The sequence below is a fragment of the Oncorhynchus keta genome, chromosome 10 (assembly GCF_023373465.1).
Source record: "Oncorhynchus keta strain PuntledgeMale-10-30-2019 chromosome 10, Oket_V2, whole genome shotgun sequence".
Lineage (NCBI taxonomy): Eukaryota > Metazoa > Chordata > Actinopteri > Salmoniformes > Salmonidae > Oncorhynchus > Oncorhynchus keta.
The window spans coordinates 82,643,909-82,668,418 of NC_068430.1; the positions used below are offsets into that span (position 1 = coordinate 82,643,909).

Genomic DNA, 24,510 nt, shown 5'->3' on the forward strand with positions numbered 1-24,510 from the left:
CCATGCTGTGTAGTTTACCTGTCGTTTGCGTGCCATAGCAACCATGTTGTGTAGTTTACCTGTAGTTGGTGTGCCATAGCAACCATGTTGTGTAGTTTGCATGTCATAGCAACCATGTTGTGTAGTTTACCTGTAGCTTGCGTGCCATAGCAACCATGTTGTGTAGTTTACCTGTAGCTTGCGTGCCATAGCAACCATGTTGTGTAGTTTGCATGTCATAGCAACCACTCTGTGTAGTTTACCTGTAGTTTGCGTGCCATATTGACCACGTCATGGTCTGGGGGGTTGTATTTGTAACAGTTGGAGAACATCAACCGGACATCAGCAGCAAAGTGCTGAGCATCTCTGTACTGCCTGCTGTCCAGCTTATCCTGAGGGAACAAACACTCACACGGTGAGGGGACAGAGACACGGTTACCAATTAACACAACCAGGATGTGAGAAGCAGGGCTTCAGTTAGGAAAACTGTGGTGCCGGATCCATATGCATTGGGTGTATAACCCATTAGGGCGTCCAGCCACGGTGCTCAGAATGACACAAATCACATTTAGATGACGGTAATTCATCTAACAGAACATGCAACCAGAGGATACAACAGCATGTCCTTCTTACCGAATTCCGATACGCCTGGTGAAAACATAAACACCCCCTGATGCTACACCTTCAATGTATTACCCAGAACCCCCTGGTGCTACACCTTCAATGTATTACCCAGAACCCCCTGGTGTTGCACCTTCAATGTATTACCCAGAACCCCCTGGTGCTACACCTTCAATGTATTACCCAGAACCCCCTGGTGCTGCACCTTCAATGTATTACCCAGAACCCCCTGGTGCTACACCTTCAATGTATTACCCAGAACCCCCTGGTGCTGCACCTTCAATGTATTACCCAGAACCCCCTGGTGCTACACCTTCAATGTATTACCCAGAACCCCCTGGTGCTACACCTTCAATGTATTACCCAGAACCCCCTGGTGCTACACCTTCAATGTATTACCCAGAACCCCCTGGTGCTACACCTTCAATGTATTACCAAGAAACCCCTGGTGCTACACCTTCAATGTATTACCCAGAACCCCCTGGTGCTACACCTTCAATGTATTACCCAGAACCCCCTGGTGCTGCACCTTCAATGTATTACCCAGAACCCCCTGGTGCTACACCTTCAATGTATTACCCAGAACCCCCTGGTGCTACACCTTCAATGTATTACCCAGAACCCCCTGGTGCTACACCTTCAATGTATTACCCAGAACCCCCTGGTGCTACACCTTCAATGTATTACCCAGAACCCCCTGGTACTACACCTTCAATGTATTACCCAGAACCCCCTGGTGTTGCACCTTCAATGTATTACCCAGAACCCCCTGGTGTTGCACCTTCAATGTATTACCCAGAACCCCCTGGTGTTGCACCTTCAATGTATTACCCAGAACCCCCTGGTGCTGCACCTTCAATGTATTACCCAGAACCCCCTGGTGCTACACCTTCAATGTATTACCCAGAACCCCCTGGTGCTACACCTTCAATGTATTACCCAGAACCCCCTGATACTACACCTTCAATGTATTACCCAGAACCCCCTGGTGTTGCACCTTCAATGTATTACCCAGAACCCCCTGGTGTTGCACCTTCAATGTATTACCCAGAACCCCCTGGTGTTGCACCTTCAATGTATTACCCAGAACCCCCTGGTGTTGCACCTTCAATGTATTACCCAGAACCCCCTGGTGTTGCACCTTCAATGTATTACCCAGAACCCCCTGGTGCTGCACCTTCAATGTATTACCCAGAACCCCCTGGTGCTACACCTTCAATGTATTACCTAGAACCCCCTGGTGCTGCACCTTCAATGTATTACCCAGAACCCCCTGGTGCTACACCTTCAATGTATTACCCAGAACCCCCTGGTGCTACACCTTCAATGTATTACCCAGAACCCCCTGGTGTTGCACCTTCAATGTATTACCCAGAACCCCCTGGTGTTGCACCTTCAATGTATTACCCAGAACCCCCTGGTGCTGCACCTTCAATGTATTACCCAGAACCCCCTGGTGCTACACCTTCAATGTATTACCCAGAACCCCCTGGTGTTGCACCTTCAATGTATTACCCAGAACCCCCTGGTGTTGCACCTTCAATGTATTACCCAGAACCCCCTGGTGCTACACCTTCAAAGTATTACCCAGAACCCCCTGGTGCTACACCTTCAATGTATTACCCAGAACCCCCTGATGCTACACCTTCAATGTATTACCCAGAACCCCCTGGTGTTGCACCTTCAATGTATTACCCAGAACCCCCTGGTGCTACACCTTCAATGTATTACCCAGAACCCCCTGATGCTACACCTTCAATGTATTACCCAGAACCCCCTGGTGCTACACCTTCAATGTATTACCCAGAACCCCCTGGTGCTACACCTTCAATGTATTACCCAGAACCCCCTGGTGTTGCACCTTCAATGTATTACCAAGAAACCCCTGGTGCTACACCTTCAATGTATTACCCAGAACCCCCTGGTGCTACACCGTCAATGTATTACCCAGAACCCCCTGGTGTTGCACCTTCAATGTATTACCCAGAACCCCCTGGTGCTACACCTTCAATGTATTACCCAGAACCCCCTGGTGCTACACCTTCAATGTATTACCCAGAACCCCCTGGTGCTACACCTTCAATGTATTACCCAGAACCCCCTGATACTACACCTTCAATGTATTACCCAGAACCCCCTGGTGTTGCACCTTCAATGTATTACCCAGAACCCCCTGGTGTTGCACCTTCAATGTATTACCCAGAACCCCCTGGTGTTGCACCTTCAATGTATTACCCAGAACCCCCTGGTGTTGCACCTTCAATGTATTACCCAGAACCCCCTGGTGTTGCACCTTCAATGTATTACCCAGAACCCCCTGGTGCTGCACCTTCAATGTATTACCCAGAACCCCCTGGTGCTACACCTTCAATGTATTACCTAGAACCCCCTGGTGCTGCACCTTCAATGTATTACCCAGAACCCCCTGGTGCTACACCTTCAATGTATTACCCAGAACCCCCTGGTGTTGCACCTTCAATGTATTACCCAGAACCCCCTGGTGTTGCACCTTCAATGTATTACCCAGAACCCCCTGGTGCTGCACCTTCAATGTATTACCCAGAACCCCCTGGTGCTACACCTTCAATGTATTACCCAGAACCCCCTGGTGTTGCACCTTCAATGTATTACCCAGAACCCCCTGGTGTTGCACCTTCAATGTATTACCCAGAACCCCCTGGTGCTACACCTTCAAAGTATTACCCAGAACCCCCTGGTGCTACACCTTCAATGTATTACCCAGAACCCCCTGATGCTACACCTTCAATGTATTACCCAGAACCCCCTGGTGTTGCACCTTCAATGTATTACCCAGAACCCCCTGGTGCTACACCTTCAATGTATTACCCAGAACCCCCTGATGCTACACCTTCAATGTATTACCCAGAACCCCCTGGTGCTACACCTTCAATGTATTACCCAGAACCCCCTGGTGCTACACCTTCAATGTATTACCAAGAAACCCCTGATGCTACACCTTCAATGTATTACCAAAAACCCCCTGGTGCTACACCTTCAATGTATTACCCAGAACCCCCTGATGCTACACCTTCAATTTATTACCCAGAATCCCCTAGTGCTAAACCTTCACTGTATTACCCAGAACCCCCTGGTGCTACACCTTCAATGCATTCAGATCTATAGGAGGAGCAGATAGAAGTTCCTCTACGGTCTGTCTGGTCTTCCTGTCAGACAGCTGGGAGGTCCACTGCTGATGACATCATCACTCATCTAAATTAACAATGAGTGAGTGAGGGTCCACTTTTGATGAGCTCACCTTGACGGTTCCGAGGTCCATAGGGTGTTTGATGATGTGGTGGTAGTCGTGGAGGCCGAGGGCGTGCGCGTCGACAGGCTTGTAGAAGGGCCACGCGTACGCAATGTGTTTCTTAGACAACATGTCTCTGATAAGACCGCCACAGAACAGCAGCTGCTCCTAGAATGAGGAGGAGAGGGGAAGAGGGGAGGAGAGGGAGACGGAGACAGAGGAGAGGGAGACAGAGGAGAGGGGAAGAGGGGAGGAGAGGGAGACAGAGGAGAGGGGAAGAGGGGAGGAGAGGGAGACGGAGACAGAGGAGAGGGAGACAGAGGAGAGGGGAAGAGGGGAGGAGAGGGAGACAGAGACAGAGGAGAGGGAGACAGAGGAGAGGGGAAGAGGGGAGGAGACGGAGACAGAGGAGAGGGAGACAGAGGAGAGGGGAAGAGGGGAGGAGAGGGAGACGGAGACAGAGGAGAGGGAGACAGAGGAGAGGGGAAGAGGGGAGGAGAGGGAGACGGAGACAGAGGAGAGGGAGACAGAGGAGAGGGGAAGAGGGGAAGAGGGGAGGAGAGGGAGACGGAGACAGAGGAGAGGGAGACAGAAGAGAGGGAGACAGAGGAGAGGGAGACAGAGGAGAGGGAGACAGAGGAGAGGGGAAGAGGGGAGGAGAGGGAGACGGAGACAGAGGAGAGGGAGACAGAAGAGAGGGAGACAGAAGAGAGGGAGACAGAGGAGAGGGAGACAGAGGAGAGGGAGACAGAAGAGAGGGAGACGGAGGAGAGGGAGACAGAAGAGAGGGAGACAGAAGAGAGGGAGACAGAAGAGAGGGAGACAGAAGAGAGGGAGACAGAGGAGAGGGAGACAGAGGAGAGGGAGAGGGGAAGAGGGGAGGAGAGGGAGACGGAGACAGAGGAGAGGGAGACAGAAGAGAGGGAGACAGAGGAGAGGGAGACAGAGGAGAGGGAGAGAGAGGAGAGGGAGACGGAGGAGAGGGAGACGGAGGAGAGGGAGACGGAGGAGAGGGAGACAGAGGAAGACAGAGACAGAGGAAGACAGAGACAGAGGAAGACAGAGACAGAGGAAGACAGAGACAGAGGAAGACAGAGACAGAGGAAGACGGAGACAGAGACAGAGGAAGACAGAGACAGAGGAAGACAGAGGAAAAAGGAAGGAAAACGAAGGCAGAGGAAAGAAGACTTTATTAATCCATATGAGAAATGTGTTGTCAGCTGTAACCCAACCACTCTGATATACAGACAGACGACCCAACCACTCTGATATACAGACAGACGACCCAACCACTCTGATATACGGACAGACAACCCAACCACTCTGATATACAGACAGACAACCCAACCACTCTGATATACAGACAGACAACCCAACCACTCTGATATACAGACAGACGACCCAACCACTCTGATATACAGACAGACGACCCAACCACTCTGATATACAGACAGACAACCCAACCACTCTGATATACAGACAGACAACCCAACCACTCTGATATACAGACAGACAACCCAACCACTCTGATATACAGACAGACAACCCAACCACTCTGATATACAGACAGACAACCCAACCACTCTGATATACAGACAGACGACCCAACCACTCTGATATACAGACAGATATACAGACAGACAACCCAACCACTCTGATATACAGACAGACAACCCAACCACTCTGATATACAGACAGACGACCCAACCACTCTGATATACAGACAGACAACCCAACCACTCTGATATACAGACAGACGACCCAACCACTCTGATATACAGACAGACAACCCAACCACTCTGATATACAGACAGACAACCCAACCACTCTGATATACAGACAGACGACCCACTCTGATATACCACCACTCTGATATACAGACAGACAACCCAACCACTCTGATATACAGACAGACAACCCAACCACTCTGATATACAGACAGACAACCCAACCACTCTGATATACAGACAGACACCCAACCACTCTGATATACAGACAGACAACCCAACCACTCTGATATACAGACAGACGACCCAACCACTCTGATATACAGACAGACGACCCAACCACTCTGATATACAGACAGACGACCCAACCACTCTGATATACAGACAGACACTCTGATATACAGACAGACAACCACTCTGATATACAGACAGACAACCCAACCACTCTGATATACAGACAGACGACCCAACCACTCTGATATACAGACAGACGACCCAACCACTCTGATATACAGACAGACAACCCAACCACTCTGATATACAGACAGACAACCCAACCACTCTGATATACAGACAGACGACCCAACCACTCTGATATACAGACAGACAACCCAACCACTCTGATATACAGACAGACGACCCAACCACTCTGATATACAGACAGACAACCCAACCACTCTGATATACAGACAGACAACCCAACCACTCTGATATACAGACAGACAACCCAACCACTCTGATATACAGACAGACAACCCAACCACTCTGATATACAGACAGACAACCCAACCACTCTGATATACAGACAGACAACCCAACCACTCTGATATACAGACAGACAACCCAACCACTCTGATATACAGACAGACAACCCAACCACTCTGATATACAGACAGACGACCCAACCACTCTGATATACAGACAGACAACCCAACCACTCTGATATACAGACAGACAACCCAACCACTCTGATATACAGACAGACAACCCAACCACTCTGATATACAGACAGACGACCCAACCACTCTGATATACAGACAGACAACCCAACCACTCTGATATACAGACAGACAACCCAACCACTCTGATATACAGACAGACAACCCAACCACTCTGATATACAGACAGACAACCCAACCACTCTGATATACAGACAGACGACCCAACCACTCTGATATACAGACAGACAACCCAACCACTCTGATATACAGACAGACAGACCCAACCACTCTGATATACAGACAGACAACCCAACCACTCTGATATACAGACAGACAACCCAACCACTCTGATATACAGACAGACAACCCAACCACTCTGATATACAGACAGACGACCCAACCACTCTGATATACAGACAGACAACCCAACCACTCTGATATACAGACAGACAACCCAACCACTCTGATATACAGACAGACAACCCAACCACTCTGATATACAGACAGACAACCCAACCACTCTGATATACAGACAGACAACCCAACCACTCTGATATACAGACAGACAACCCAACCACTCTGATATACAGACAGACGACCCAACCACTCTGATATACAGACAGACAACCCAACCACTCTGATATACAGACAGACGACCCAACCACTCTGATATACAGACAGACGACCCAACCACTCTGATATACAGACAGACAACCCAACCACTCTGATATACAGACAGACAACCCAACCACTCTGATATACAGACAGACAACCCAACCACTCTGATATACAGACAGACAACCCAACCACTCTGATATACAGACAGACAACCCAACCACTCTGATATACAGACAGACAACCCAACCACTCTGATATACAGACAGACAACCCAACCACTCTGATATACAGACAGACAACCCAACCACTCTGATATACAGACAGACGACCCAACCACTCTGATATACAGACAGACAACCCAACCACTCTGATATACAGACAGACCCAACCACTCTGATATACAGACAGACCCAACCACTCTGATATACAGACAGACAACCCAACCACTCTGATATACAGACAGACAACCCAACCACTCTGATATACAGACAGACAACCCAACCACTCTGATATACAGACAGACGACCCAACCACTCTGATATACAGACAGACAACCCAACCACTCTGATATACAGACAGACAACCCAACCACTCTGATATACAGACAGACAACCCAACCACTCTGATATACAGACAGACGACCCAACCACTCTGATATACAGACAGAACCACTCTGACCCAACCACTCTGATATACGGACAGACGACCCAACCACTCTGATATACGGACAGACGACCCAACCACTCTGATATACAGACAGACGACCCAACCACTCTGATATACAGACAGACGACCCAACCACTCTGATATACAGACAGACAACCCAACCACTCTGATATACAGACAGACGACCCAACCACTCTGATATACAGACAGACAACCCAACCACTCTGATATACAGACAGACGACCCAACCACTCTGATATACAGACAGACGACCCAACCACTCTGATATACAGACAGACGACCCAACCACTCTGATATACAGACAGACGACCCAACCACTCTGATATACAGACAGACGACCCAACCACTCTGATATACAGACAGACGACCCAACCACTCTGATATACAGACAGACGACCCAACCACTCTGATATACAGACAGACGACACTCTGATATACAGACAGACGACAACCACTCTGATATACAGACAGACGACCCAACCACTCTGATATACAGACAGACGACCCAACCACTCTGATATACGGACAGACGACCCAACCACTCTGATATACAGACAGACAACCCAACCACTCTGATATACAGACAGACAACCCAACCACTCTGATATACAGACAGACAACCCAACCACTCTGATATACAGACAGACAACCCAACCACTCTGATATACAGACAGACGACCCAACCACTCTGATATACAGACAGACGACCCAACCACTCTGATATACAGACAGACACCCAACCACTCTGATATACAGACAGACAACCCAACCACTCTGATATACAGACAGAACCACTCTGACAGACAGACCAACCACTCTGATATACAGACAGACAACCCAACCACTCTGATATACAGACAGACAGACAGACAGACACACTCTGATATACAGACACAACCCTGGACAGACAGACACAACCCTGGACAGACAGACACAACCCTGGACAGACAGACACAACCCTGGACAGACAGACACAACCCTGGACAGACAGACACAACCCTGGGACGGACAGACACAACCCTGGCCCTGGACGGACAGACACAACCCTGGACGGACAGACACAACCCTAACCCTGGACAGACAGACACAACCCTGGACAGACAGACACAACCCTGGAACCCTGGACGGACAGACACAAACCCCTGGACAGACAGACACAACCCTAACCCTGGACGGACAGACACAACCCTGGACAGACAGACACAACCCTGGACAGACAGACACAACCCTGGACAGACAGACACAACCCTGGCCCTGGACAGACAGACACAACCCTGGACAGACAGACACAACCCTGGACGGACAGACACAACCCTGGACAACCCCCTGGACAGACACAACCCTGGACAGACAGACACAACCCTGGACAGACAGACACAACCCTGGACAGACAACCCTGGACAGACACAACCCTGGACAGACAGACACAACCCTGGACAGACAGACACAACCCTGGACAGACAGACACAACCCTGGACAGACAGACACAACCCTGGACAGACAGACCCTGGACAACCCTGGACAGACAGACACAACCCTGGACCCACAACCCTGGACAGACAGACACAACCCTGGACAGACAGACACAACCCTGGACAGACAGACACAACCCTGGACAGACAGACACAACAGACAGACACAACCCTGGACGGACAGACACAACCCCCTGGACAGACAGACACAACCCTGGACAGACAGACACAACCCTGGACAGACAGACACAACCCTGGACAGACAGACACAACCCTGGACCCAGACACAACCCTGGACAGACAGACACAACCTGGACAGACAGACACAACCCTGGACAGACAGACACAACCCTGGACAGACAGACACAACCCTGGACAGACAGACACAACCCTGGACAGACAGACACAACCCTGGACAGACAGACACAACCCTGGACAGACAGACACAACCCTGGACAGACAGACACAACCCTGGACAGACAGACACAACCCTGGACAGACAGACACAACCCTGGACAGACAGACACAACCCTGGACAGACAGACACAACCCTGGACAGACAGACACAACCCTGGACAGACAGACACAACCCTGGACAGACAGACACAACCCTGGACAGACAGACACAACCCTGGACAGACAGACACAACCCTGGACGGACAGACACAACCCTGGACAGACAGACACAACCCTGGACAGGACAGACACAACCCTGGACAGACAGACACAACCCTGGACAGACAGACACAACCCTGGACAGACAGACACAACCCTGGACAGACAGACACAACCCTGGACAGACAGACACAACCCTGGACAGACAGACACAACCCTGGACAGACAGACACAACCCTGGACAGACAGACACAACCCTAACCCTGGACAGACAGACACAACCCTGGACAGACAGACACAACCCTGGACAGACAGACACAACCCTGGACAGACAGACACAACCCTGGACAGACAGACACAACCCTGGACAGACAGACACAACCCTGGCCCTGGACGGACAGACACAACCCTGGACAGACAGACAACCCTGGACAGACCCTGACCCTGGACGGACAGACACAACCCTGGCCCTGGACGGACAGACACAACCCTGGACAGACCCTGGACCCTGGACAGACAGACACAACCCTGGACGGACAGACACAACCCTGGACAGACAGACACAACCCTGGCCCTGGACAGACAGACACAACCCTGGCCCTGGACGGACAGACACAACCCTGGACAGACAGACACAACCCTGGACAGACAGACAGACACACCCTGGACAGACAGACACAACCCTAGCCCTGGACGACAGACACAACCCTGGACAGACAGACACAACCCTGGACCCTGGACGGACAGACACAACCCTGGACAGACAGACACAACCCTGGACGGACAGACACAACCCTGGACGGACAGACACAACCCTGGACGGACAGACACAACCCTGGACAGACAGACACAACCCTGGACAGACAGACACAACCCTGGACAGACAGACACAACCCTGGACGGACAGACACAACCCTGGACAGACAGACACAACCCTGGACAGACAGACACAACCCTGGACAGACAGACACAACCCTGGACAGACAGACACAACCCTGGACAGACAGACACAACCCTGGACAGACAGACACAACCCTGGACAGACAGACACAACCCTGGCCCTGGACGGACAGACACAACCCTGGACAGACAGACACAACCCTGGATGGACAGACACAACCCTGGACGGACAGACACAACCCTGGCCCTGGACGGACAGACACAACCCTGGACAGACAGACACAACCCTGGACAGACAGACACAACCCTGGACAGACAGACACAACCCTGGACAGACAGACACAACCCTGGACAGACAGACACAACCCTGGACAGACAGACACAACCCTGGACAGACAGACACAACCCTGGACAGACAGACACAACCCTGGACGGACAGACACAACCCTGGACAGACAGACACAACCCTGGACAGACAGACACAACCCTGGACAGACAGACACAACCCTGGACAGACAGACACAACCCTGGACAGACAGACACAACCCTGGACAGACAGACACAACCCTGGACAGACAGACACAACCCTGGACAGACAGACACAACCCTGGACAGACAGACACAACCCTGGACAGACAGACACAACCCTGGACAGACAGACACAACCCTGGACAGACAGACACAACCCTGGACAGACAGACACAACCCTGGACAGACAGACACAACCCTGGACAGACAGACAACCCTGGATGGACAGATACAACCCTGGACGGACAGACACAACCCTGGACAGACAGACACAACCCTGGACGGACAGACACAACCCTGGACAGACAGACACAACCCTGGACAGACAGACACAACCCTGGACTGGACAACCCTGACAGACACAACCCTGGACAGACAGACACAACCCTGGACAGACAGACACAACCCTGGACAGACAGACACAACCCTGGACAGACAGACACAACCCTGGACAGACAGACAGACACAACCCTGGACAGACAGACACAACCCTGGACAGACAGACACAACCCTGGACAGACAGACACCCCTGGACAGACAGACACAACCCTGGACAGACAGACACAACCCTGGACAGACAGACACAACCCTGGACAGACAGACACAACCCTGGACAGACAGACACAACCCTGGACAGACAGACACAACCCTGGACAGACAGACACAACCCTGGACAGACAGACACAACCCTGGACACCCAACCCTGGACAGACAGACACAACCCTGGACAGACAGACACAACCCTGGACAGACAGACACAACCCTGGACAGACAGGACAGACCCTGGACACAACCCAGACACAACCCTGGACAGACAGACACAACCCTGGACAGACAGACACAACCCAGACAGACACAACCCTGGACAGACAGACACAACCCTGGTATTAGACAGAATAATACCCTGGGACAGACTGCCCCCCACTGTTTTAACCTCTGGTACGGACAGATAATACCCTGGACGGACAGACACCCCCCACTGTTTTAACCCTGGTATTAGACAGAATAATACCTGTCCCTGGGGACAGACACAACCCTGGTATTAGGAGAATAATACCTGTCGTTTGGGACAGACTGCCCCCCCACTGGAACAGTTGTATTAGAGAATAATACCTGGACGGACGGGGACAGACTGCCCCCCCCACTGTTTTAACCTCTTGTTGTATTAGGAGAATAATACCTGTCGTTTGGGACAGACTGCCCCCCCACTGTTTTAACCTCTTGTTGTATTAGGAGAATAATACCTGTCGTTTGGGGCTCCCGCCGTGACTTGTTAACGCCCCGCCCCCGGGAACCCCCCCGCCTAGCCCCAGGTGGTGCTGGGAGTCGGGCTGGGCGGGGTCTCGTTTGGGCTGCTTCAGCGGGCGGCTGCTGCTTTCACGGCGTGGGCGCTCCGTCGCCACGGGAGACGACTCGCTGAGCTGGTCGTTGGCGGTGGGTGTGGTGGTGTCAGCCTTCCTCTTCTGGCTCTTCCTATGCTGCAGGTGGGGGGTTAAAGGTCAGGGGCTAGAGGTCAAGACAACACCACACATTCCCTCAGCATGACACATGATGAGTGGATAAGTCGATGTGCTAAAAGTAGAAAAGTAAACATGGTCCCAGCTGGATCCCCAGGGACAGGAATTAAGAGATATTCAACTACCAGGAAGATAATGACGGTACGTGGGGACATCTCAGGGAATGAAGAGATATTCAACTACCAGGAAGATAATGACGGTACGTGGGGACATCTCAGGGAATGAAGAGACATTCAACTACCAGGAAGATAATGACGGTACGTGGGGACATCTCAGGGAATGAAGAGACATTCAACTACCAGGAAGATAATGACGGTACGTGGGGACATCTCAGGGAATGAAAAGATATTCAACTACCAGGAAGATAAAGACGGTACGTGGGGACATCTCAGGGAATGAAGAGACATTCAACTACCAGGAAGATAATGACGGTACGTGGGGACATCTCAGGGCATTTAATTTTTATTTTTTACATTTTTATTTGACCTTTATTTAACTAGGCAATTCAGTTAAGAACAAAGTCTTATTTTCAATGACGGCCTAGGAACAGTGGGTCAACTGCCTGTTCAGGGGCAGAACGACAGCCCTTCTTTTCTCCCTCTGGTCTCCTCACCTTAGCTGGGGGTGCGATGCTCTGGGGGATGGGTGGGGCAGCAGGGTGAAGGTCTGGGTGGGCTGGGGGGTGGTGGGGTACGGAGGTGAGGCCCTGGGCCAGGACATCCAGAGGGCTGATGGGGAAGGGTGGTCCCAGCTGGGGGGCGTGGGAGGGAGGGGGGGGGGGAACGCGAGGGGGCTGGGTCTGAGGGGGGAGGGCGAGGGGGAGGGTGGGGGGCCCCTGGGATACGGGGAGACCCCGAGTCTGAGGGCCCGGCGACGGGGAGGAGAAACCTCGGGTGTGGGGGGTGGAGGAGGGAGATGAGTCCTGGCCGGAGTCAGACTTAGACAGGAGACCTGGAGAGGAGAGAGGGGGTAGAGAGAGACAGGGGGTAGAGAGAGACAGGGGGTAGAGAGAGACAGGGGGTAGAGAGAGACAGGGGGTAGAGAGAGACAGGGGGTAGAGAGAGACAGGGGGTAGAGAGAGACAGGGGGTAGAGAGAGACAGGGGGTAGAGAGAGAGAGGGGGTAGAGAGAGAGAGGGGGGTGGAAAGAGAGAGGGGGGGGTGGAAAGAGAGAGAGAGGGGGATGGAGAGAGAGAGGGGGGGTGGAAGTCCACCCGGAGTAAAATATAAGAGAGAATAAGCAACAGAGAGGTGAAGACAAGAAAGGAACAGAAGAGAAGAGAGGAGAAAGCACTCCATCAGTAATACAACAGTGATCTGTATCCCTCCATCAGTAATGACAACAGTGATCTGAATCCCTCCATCAGTAATACAACAGTGATCTGAATCCCCCCATCAGTAATGACAACAGTGATCTGAATCCCTCCATCAGTAATGACAACAGTGATCTGTATCCCTCCATCAGTAATGACAACAGTGATCTGTATCCCTCCATCAGTAATACAACAGTGATCTGAATCCCTCCATCAGTAATGACAACAGTGATCTGTATCCCTCCATCAGTAATGACAACAGTGATCTGTATCCCTCCATCAGTAATGACAACAGTGATCTGAATCCCTCCATCAGTAATACAACAGTGATCTGAATCCCTCCATCAGTAATGACAACAGTGATCTGAATCCCTCCATCAGTAATACAACAGTGATCTGAATCATTCCATCAGTAATACAACAGTGGTCTGAATCTCTCCATCAGTAATACAACAGTGATCTGAATCCCTCCATCAGTAATGACAACAGTGATCTGAATCCCTCCATCAGTAATGACAACAGTGATCTGAATCATTCCATCAGTAAGACAACAGTGATCTGAATCCCTCCATCAGTAATGACAACAGTGATCTGAATCCCTCCATCAGTAATGACAACAGTGATCTGAATCATTCCATCAGTAATACAACAGTGGTCTGAATCCCTCCATCAGTAATACAACAGTGATCTGAATCCCTCCATCAGTAATGACAACAGTGATCTGAATCCCTCCATCAGTAATGACAACAGTGATCTGAATCATTCCATCAGTAAGACAACAGTGATCTGAATCCCTCCATCAGTAATGACAACAGTGATCTGAATCATTCCATCAGTAAGACAACAGTGATCTGAATCCCTCCATCAGTAATGACAACAGTGATCTGAATCCCTCCATCAGTAATGACAACAGTGATCTGAATCCCTCCATCAGTAATACAACAGTGATCTGTATCCCTCCATCAGTAATACAACAGTGATCTGAATCCCTCCATCAGTAATACAACAGTGATCTGAATCCCTCCATCAGTAATACAACAGTGATCTGAATCCCTCCATCAGTAATGACAACAGTGATCTGTATCCCTCCATGACAACAGTGATCTGAATCCCTCCATCAGTAATGACAACAGTGGTCTGAATCCCTCCATCAGTAATGACAACAGTGATCTGAATCCCTCCATCAGTAATACAACAGTGATCTGAATCACTCCATCAGTAATACAACAGTGATCTGAATCCCTCCATCAGTAATGACAACAGTGATCTGAATCCCTCCATCAGTAATACAACAGTGATCTGAATCACTCCATCAGTAATACAACAGTGATCTGAATCCATCCATCAGTAATGACAACAGTGATCTGAATCCATCCATCAGTAATACAACAGTGATCTGAATCCATCCATCAGTAATACAACAGTGATCTGAATCCCTCCATCAGTAATGACAACAGTGATCTGAATCCCTCCATCAGTAATACAACAGTGATCTGAATCCCTCCATCAGTAATACAACAGTGATCTGAATCCCTCCATCAGTAATGACAACAGTGATCTGTATCCCTCCATGACAACAGTGATCTGAATCCCTCCATCAGTAATACAACAGTGATCTGAATCCCTCCATCAGTAATACAACAGTGATCTGAATCCCTCCATCAGTAATGACAACAGTGATCTGTATCCCTCCATGACAACAGTGATCTGAATCCCTCCATCAGTAATGACAACAGTGATCTGAATCCCTCCATCAGTAATGACAACAGTGATCTGAATCCCTCCATCAGTAATGACAACAGTGATCTGAATCCCTCCATCAGTAATGACAACAGTGATCTGAATCCCTCCATCAGTAATACAACAATGATCTGAATCCATCCATCAGTAATGACAACAGTGATCTGTATCCCTCCATCAGTAATACAACAGTGATCTGAATTCCTCCATCAGTAATGACAACAGTGATCTGAATCCCTCCATGACAACAGTGATCTGAATCCCTCCATCAGTAATACAACAGTGATCTGAATCCCTCCATCAGTAATGACAACAGTGATCTGAATCCCTCCATCAGTAATACAACAGTGATCTGAATCCCTCCATCAGTAATACAACAGTGATCTGAATCCCTCCATCAGTAATACAACAGTGATCTGAATCCCTCCATCAGTAATACAACAGTGATCTGAATCCCTCCATCAGTAATACAACAGTGATCTGAATCCCTCCATCAGTAATACAACAGTGATCTGAATTCCCTCCATCAGTAATACAACAGTGATCTGAATTCCCTCCATCAGTAATACAACAGTGATCTGAATCCCTCCATCAGTAATGACAACAGTGATCTGTATCCCTCCATGACAACAGTGATCTGAATCCCTCCATCAGTAATACAACAGTGATCTGAATCCCTCCATCAGTAATACAACAGTGATCTGAATCCCTCCATCAGTAATGACAACAGTGATCTGAATCCCTCCATCAGTAATGACAACAGTGATCTGAATCCCTCCATCAGTAATACAACAGTGATCTGAATCCCTCCATCAGTAATACAACAGTGATCTGAATCCCTCCATCAGTAATACAACAGTGATCTGAATCCCTCCATCAGTAATGACAACAGTGATCTGAATCCATCCATCAGTAATACAACAGTGATCTGAATCCCTCCATCAGTAATACAACAGTGATCTGAATCCCTCCATCAGTAATGACAACAGTGATCTGAATCCCTCCATCAGTAATACAACAGTGATCTGAATCCCTCCATCAGTAATACAACAGTGATCTGAATCCCTCCATCAGTAATGACAACAGTGATCTGAATCCCTCCATCAGTAATGACAACAGTGATCTGAATCCCTCCATCAGTAATACAACAGTGATCTGAATCCCTCCATCAGTAATACAACAGTGATCTGAATCCCTCCATCAGTAATAACACAGTGATCTGAATCCCTCCATCAGTAATACAACAGTGATCTGAATTCTCCATCAGTAATGACAACAGTGATCTGAATCCCTCCATCAGTAATACAACAGTGGTCTGAATCCCTCCATCAGTAATACAACAGTGATCTGAATCCCTCCATCAGTAATGACAACAGTGATCTGAATCCCTCCATCAGTAATGACAACAGTGATCTGAATCCCTCCATCAGTAATACAACAGTGATCTGAATCCCTCCATCAGTAATGACAACAGTGATCTGAATCCCTCCATCAGTAATACAACAGTGATCTGAATCCCTCCATCAGTAATACAACAGTGATCTGAATCCCTCCATCAGTAATGACAACAGTGATCTGAATCCCTCCATCAGTAATACAACAGTGATCTGAATCCCTCCATCAGTAATACAACAGTGATCTGAATCCCTCCATGACAACAGTGATCTGAATCCCTCCATGACAACAGTGATCTGAATGCCTCCATCAGTAATGACAACAGTGATCTGAATCCCTCCATCAGTAATGACAACAGTGATCTGAATGCCTCCATCAGTAATGACAACAGTGATCTGAATCCCTCCATCAGTAATGACAACAGTGATCTGAATCCCTCCATCAGGAATGACAACAATGATCTGAATCCCTGCATCAGTAATGACAGCAGTGATCTGAATCCCTCCATGACAACAGTGATCTGAATCCCTCCATCAGTAATGACAACAGTGATCTGAATCCCTCCATCAGTAATGACAACAGTGATCTGAATCCCTCCATCAGTAATGACAGCAGTGATCTGAATCCCTCCATGACAACAGTGATCTGAATCCCTCCATGACAACAGTGATCTGAATCCCTCCATCAGTAATGACAACAGTGATCTGAATCCCTCCATCAGTAATGACAACAGTGATCTGAATCCCTCCATCAGTAATGACAACAGTGATCTGAATCCCTCCATCAGTAATGACAACAGTGATCTGAATCCCTCCATCAGTAATGACAACAGTGATCTGAATCCCTCCATCAGTAATGACAACAGTGATCTGAATCCCTCCATCAGTAATGACAACAGTGATCTGAATCCCTCCATCAGTAATGACACAAGTGATCTGAATCCTCCATCAGTAATACAACAGTGATCTGAATCCCTCCATCAGTAATGACAACAGTGATCTGAATCCCTCCATCAGTAATGACAACAGTGATCTGAATCCCTCCATCAGTAATACAACAGTGATCTGAATCCCTCCATCAGTAATGACAACAGTGATCTGAATCCCTCCATCAGTAATACAACAGTGATCTGAATCCCTCCATCAGTAATGACAACAGTGATCTGAATCCCTCCATCAGTAATGACAACAGTGATCTGAATCCCTCCATCAGTAATACAACAGTGATCTGAATCCCTCCATCAGTAATGACAACAGTGATCTGAATCCCTCCATCAGTAATGACAACAGTGATCTGAATCCCTCCATCAGTAATGACAACAGTGATCTGAATCCCTCCATCAGTAATACAACAGTGATCTGAATCCCTCCATCAGTAATACAACAGTGATCTGAATCCCTCCATCAGTAATGACAACAGTGATCTGAATCCCTCCATCAGTAATGACAACAGTGATCTGAATCCCTCCATCAGTAATGACAACAGTGATCTGAATCCCTCCATCAGTAATGACAACAGTGATCTGAATCCCTCCATCAGTAATGACAACAGTGATCTGAATCCATCCATCAGTAATGACAACAGTGATCTGAATCCCTCCATCAGTAATGACAACAGTGATCTGAATCCATCCATCAGTAATGACAACAGTGATCTGAATCCATCCATCAGTAATGACAACAATGATCTGAATCCCTCCATCAGTAATGACAACAGTGATCTGAATCCATCCATCAGTAATGACAACAGTGATCTGAATCCCTCCATCAGTAATGACAACAGTGATCTGAATCCCTCCATCAGTAATGACAACAGTGATCTGAATCCCTCCATCAGTAATGACAACAGTGATCTGAATCCATCCATCAGTAATGACAACAGTGATCTGAATCTCTCCATCAGTAATGACAACAGTGATCTGAATCTGCCCATCAGTGATGACATCAGTGATGACAACATTTACATTTACATTTAAGTAATTTAGTGATCTGAATCCCTCCATCAGTAATGACAACAATGATCTGAATCCCTCCATCAGTAATGACAACAGTGATCTGAATCCCTCCATCAGTAATGACAACAGTGATCTGAATCCCTCCATGACAACAGTGATCTGAATCCCTCCATGACAACAGTGATCTGAATGCCTCCATCAGTAATGACAACAGTGATCTGAATCCCTCCATCAGTAATGACAACAGTGATCTGAATGCCTCCATCAGTAATGACAACAGTGATCTGAATCCCTCCATCAGTAATGACAACAGTGATCTGAATCCCTCCATCAGGAATGACAACAATGATCTGAATCCCTGCATCAGTAATGACAGCAGTGATCTGAATCCCTCCATGACAACAGTGATCTGAATCCCTCCATCAGTAATGACAACAGTGATCTGAATCCCTCCATCAGTAATGACAACAGTGATCTGAATCCCTCCATCAGTAATGACAGCAGTGATCTGAATCCCTCCATGACAACAGTGATCTGAATCCCTCCATGACAACAGTGATCTGAATCCCTCCATCAGTAATGACAACAGTGATCTGAATCCCTCCATCAGTAATGACAACAGTGATCTGAATCCCTCCATCAGTAATGACAACAGTGATCTGAATCCCTCCATCAGTAATGACAACAGTGATCTGAATCCCTCCATCAGTAATGACAACAGTGATCTGAATCCCTCCATCAGTAATGACAACAGTGATCTGAATCCCTCCATCAGTAATGACAACAGTGATCTGAATCCCTCCATCAGTAATGACAACAGTGATCTGAATCCATCCATCAGTAATGACAACAGTGATCTGAATCCCTCCATCAGTAATGACAACAGTGATCTGAATCTGCCCATCAGTGATGACATCAGTGATGACAACATTTACATTTACATTTAAGTCATTTAGTGATCTGAATCCCTCCATCAGTAATGACAACAATGATCTGAATCCCTCCATCAGTAATGACAACAGTGATCTGAATCCGCCCATCAGTAATGACAACAGTGATCTGAATCCCTCCATGACAACAGTGATCTGAATCCCTCCATGACAACAGTGATCTGAATGCCTCCATCAGTAATGACAACAGTGATCTGAATCCCTCCATCAGTAATGACAACAGTGATCTGAATGCCTCCATCAGTAATGACAACAGTGATCTGAATCCCTCCATCAGTAATGACAACAGTGATCTGAATCCCTCCATCAGGAATGACAACAATGATCTGAATCCCTCCATCAGTAATGACAGCAGTGATCTGAATCCCTCCATGACAACAGAGATCTGAATCCCTCCATCAGTAATGACAACAGTGATCTGAATCCCTCCATCAGTAATGACAACAGTGATCTGAATGCCTCCATCAGTAATGACAACAGTGATCTGAATGCCTCCATCAGTAATGACAACAGTGATCTGAATCCCTCCATCAGGAATGACAACAATGATCTGAATCCCTCCATCAGTAATGACAGCAGTGATCTGAATCACTCCATGACAACAGAGATCTGAATCCCTCCATCAGTAATGACAACAGTGATCTGAATCCCTCCATCAGGAATGACAACAATGATCTGAATCCCTTCATCAGTAATGACAGCAGTGATCTGAATCCCTCCATGACAACAGTGATCTGAATCCCTCCATGACAACAGTGATCTGAATCCCTCCATCAGTAATGACAACAGTGATCTGAATCCCTCCATCAGTAATGACAACAGTGATCTGAATCCCTCCATCAGGAATGACAACAATGATCTGAATCCCTCCATCAGTAATGACAACAGTGATCTGAATCCCTCCATCAGTAATGACAACAGTGATCTGAATCCCTCCATCAGTAATGACAGCAGTGATCTGAATCCCTCCATCAGTAATGACAACAGAGATCTGAATCCCTCCATCAGTAATGACAACAGTGATCTGAATCCCTCCATCAGTAATGACAACAGTGATCTGAATCTCTCCATCAGTAATGACAACAGTGATCTGAATCCCTCCATCAGTAATGACAACAGTGATCTGTTTCCCTCCATCAGTAATACAACAGTGATCTGAATCCCTCCATCAGTAATGACAACAATGATCTGAATCCCTCCATGACAACAGTGATCTGAATCCCTTCATCAGTAATGACAGCAGTGATCTGAATCCCTCCATGACAACAGTGATCTGAATCCCTCCATGACAACAGTGATCTGAATCCCTCCATCAGTAATGACAACAGTGATCTGAATCCCTCCATCAGTAATACAACAGTGATCTGAATCCCTCCATCAGTAATGACAACAGTGATCTGTTTCCCTCCATCAGTAATACAACAGTGATCTGAATCCCTCCATCAGTAATGACAACAATGATCTGAATCCCTCCATCAGTAATGACAACAGTGATCTGAATCCTCCCATCAGTAATGACAACAGTGATCTGAATCCCTCCATCAGGAATGACAACAGTGATCTGAATCCCTCCATCAGTAATGACAACAGTGATCTGAATCCCTCCATCAGTAATACAACAGTGATCTGAAATTCTCCATCAGTAATACAACAGTGATCTGAATCCCTCCATCAGTAATACAACAGTGATCTGAATCCCTCCATCAGTAATGACAACAGTGATCTGAATCCCTCCATCAGTAATGACAACAGTGATCTGAATCCCTCCATCAGTAATGACAACAGTGATCTGAATCCCTCCATCAGTAATGACAACAGTGATCTGAATCCCTCCATCAGTAATGACAACAGTGATCTGAATCCCTCCATCAGTAATGACAACAGTGATCTGAATCCCTCCATCAGTAATACAACAGTGATCTGAATCCCTCCATCAGTAATGACAACAGTGATCTGAATCCCTCCATCAGTAATGACAACAGTGATCTGAATCCATCCATCAGTAATGACAACAGTGATCTGAATCCCTCCATCAGTAATGACAACAGTGATCTGAATCCCTCCATCAGTAATGACAACAGTGATCTGAATCCCTCAAATCAGACCGTTGGAACTAAAAGCCACTCTCCCTACACCATACCTGCTTCTCTCTGCCTCGCCCTCCGCCCCTTGGTAACCATGGGGATCTCAGTCTCCTCTTGGGGCATCTCAGAGATCTTCTGAAGAAACATCTTCTCTAGAGACTCTGCCATCAACACTATGTCATCACCAGGCTGCGCACACACACAAACACACACACACGTCAGTTAACCCTAGCCCTACTATCAGATTTCTGTCTGTGTGTGTGTGTGTGTACTGTACCTTGTTGTAGATGTAACAGTTGGTGAACATGGTGTTGAAGTCCTGTATACATTCCTGGGCGTTCCAATAGTAGCTGTTCTCCAGTCTCTTCTTGATGGTCCCCATGTCCATAGGAACCTTGATGATCTGATAGTAATCCTGGAGAGGGGAGGAGGAAGAGAGAGAGATAGGGAGGACAGAGGAAGGGGGGGGAGAGGGAGAGAGAGGGAAAGGGGGGGGAGAGGGAGAGAGAGGGAAAGAGGGAGGTGGGGGAGGGAGGAGAGAGGGAGAGAGGGAGGACAGAGGAAGGGGGGGAGAGGGAGAGAGGGAGGACAGAGGAAAGGGGGGGAGAGGGAGAGAGAGGGAGGTGGGGGAGGGAGAGAGGAGAGAGAGAGGGGTTAGAAAGTCTCTCTCCCTCAACTCTCTCACCTCCATCTCTCTCCCGCTCTACGGGAGCCTGGAGGGGCAATGAGAAGTGATTCTCCCCACACACACATACTACTTACAGGCAGGCCGAGTTTGATGGCATCTACGGGAGCCTGGAAGGGCCATGAGAAGTGATGTTTCCACAGTGTCTTCAGCAGCACCTTCAACAGGTACTGCAACACAATAAACCTATTACCAACCCACCACTCAATCAATCAATCAACCCACCACTCAATCAATCAATCAACCCACCACTCAATCAATCAATCAACCCACCACTCAATCAATCAATCAACCCACCACTCAATCAATCAATCAACCCACCACTCAATCAATCAATCAAAACATCAACCAACCCATCAATCAACCCACCACTCAATCAATCAATCAATCAACCAATCAACCCACCACTCAATCAATCAATCAACCGATCAACCAACCCATCAATCAACCCACCACTCAATCAATCAATCAACCGATCAACCAACCCATCAATCAACCCACCACTCAATCAATCAATCAATCCATCAACCCACCACTCAATAAATCAATCAATCAATCAACCCATCAATCAACCCATCAATCAACCCATCAATCAACCCATCAATCAACCCATCAATCAACCCATCAACCCACCACTCAACCAACCACTCAACCAACCAACCCATCAATGAACCAACTAGGGCCCTATAGATCTGCAATGGGGAGAACACAGACAGAATCATGGAATCCAGATATTAAAACTAAATGTTGAACTTCAAAATGCATCAGGGATTCTCCCTCCCTCCCTCTCCCTCTTCCTCTCTCTCTCCCCCTGCCATTCCCTCTCTCTCCCCCTCCCTCCCTCCCTCCCTCTCTCCCCTCCCTCTCTCCCCCCCTCCCTCCCTCCCCTCCCTCCTCCCTCTCTCCCTCCCTCCCTCCCTCCCTCCCGAAAAGGCAATGGCACAGGAATGCCCGTCTGTGTGCTTTCTGTCTACCAATGTGTGTAGCCGTTAGCGATGATGTTAATGATAACCTTCTGGTAGATGAAAAGGCTTTCCCAGAAACCTTCTCTATTACATGTTAACCACAGAGTAGTGTCTGTCTACCTGGCGGAATGACATCGTGATTATTTACATCAATCCAGTGGCCATTTTGTTTAGCTAACTCTGCAGTCACGAGGGCTACAGAAACATCACTAACCAAACAACTGTCCCAGGCTGGTGCACAGTTTAATTAAAAAGGTAGTTAAATCCACAAATGAAAATGTATTTAATTTTTCCCAGACCTCAAAAGTGGTGTCATGATTAGAGGTCGACCAAATAATCGGAATGGCCGATTTCAAGTTATCATAACAATCGGTAATCTGCATTTTCGGACACAGATTATGGCCGATTACATTGCACTCCACGGGGAGACTGCGTGGCAGGCTGACCGCCTGTTACGCGAATGCAGCAAGGAGCCACGGTAAGTTGCTAGCTAGCATTAAACTTAACATAAAATCACTAGTTAACTACACATGTTTGATGATATTACTTTTA

The 24,510-nt window shown here is 48.1% G+C and overlaps 1 protein-coding gene across 1 annotated transcript in view; it reads right to left on the minus strand.

The window, feature by feature from the left end:
- Positions 1-24,510, minus strand: part of LOC127931973 (bromodomain-containing protein 4-like) — a 103,154-nt gene that overhangs the window by 42,100 nt on the left and 36,544 nt on the right. Inside the window, 7 exon segments of the mRNA XM_052526131.1 lie at positions 243-371; positions 3,878-4,036; positions 12,601-12,834; positions 13,487-13,824; positions 22,365-22,497; positions 22,586-22,723; positions 23,071-23,163. Of these exon segments, the coding sequence (XP_052382091.1) occupies positions 243-371; positions 3,878-4,036; positions 12,601-12,834; positions 13,487-13,824; positions 22,365-22,497; positions 22,586-22,723; positions 23,071-23,163 (1,224 nt within the window).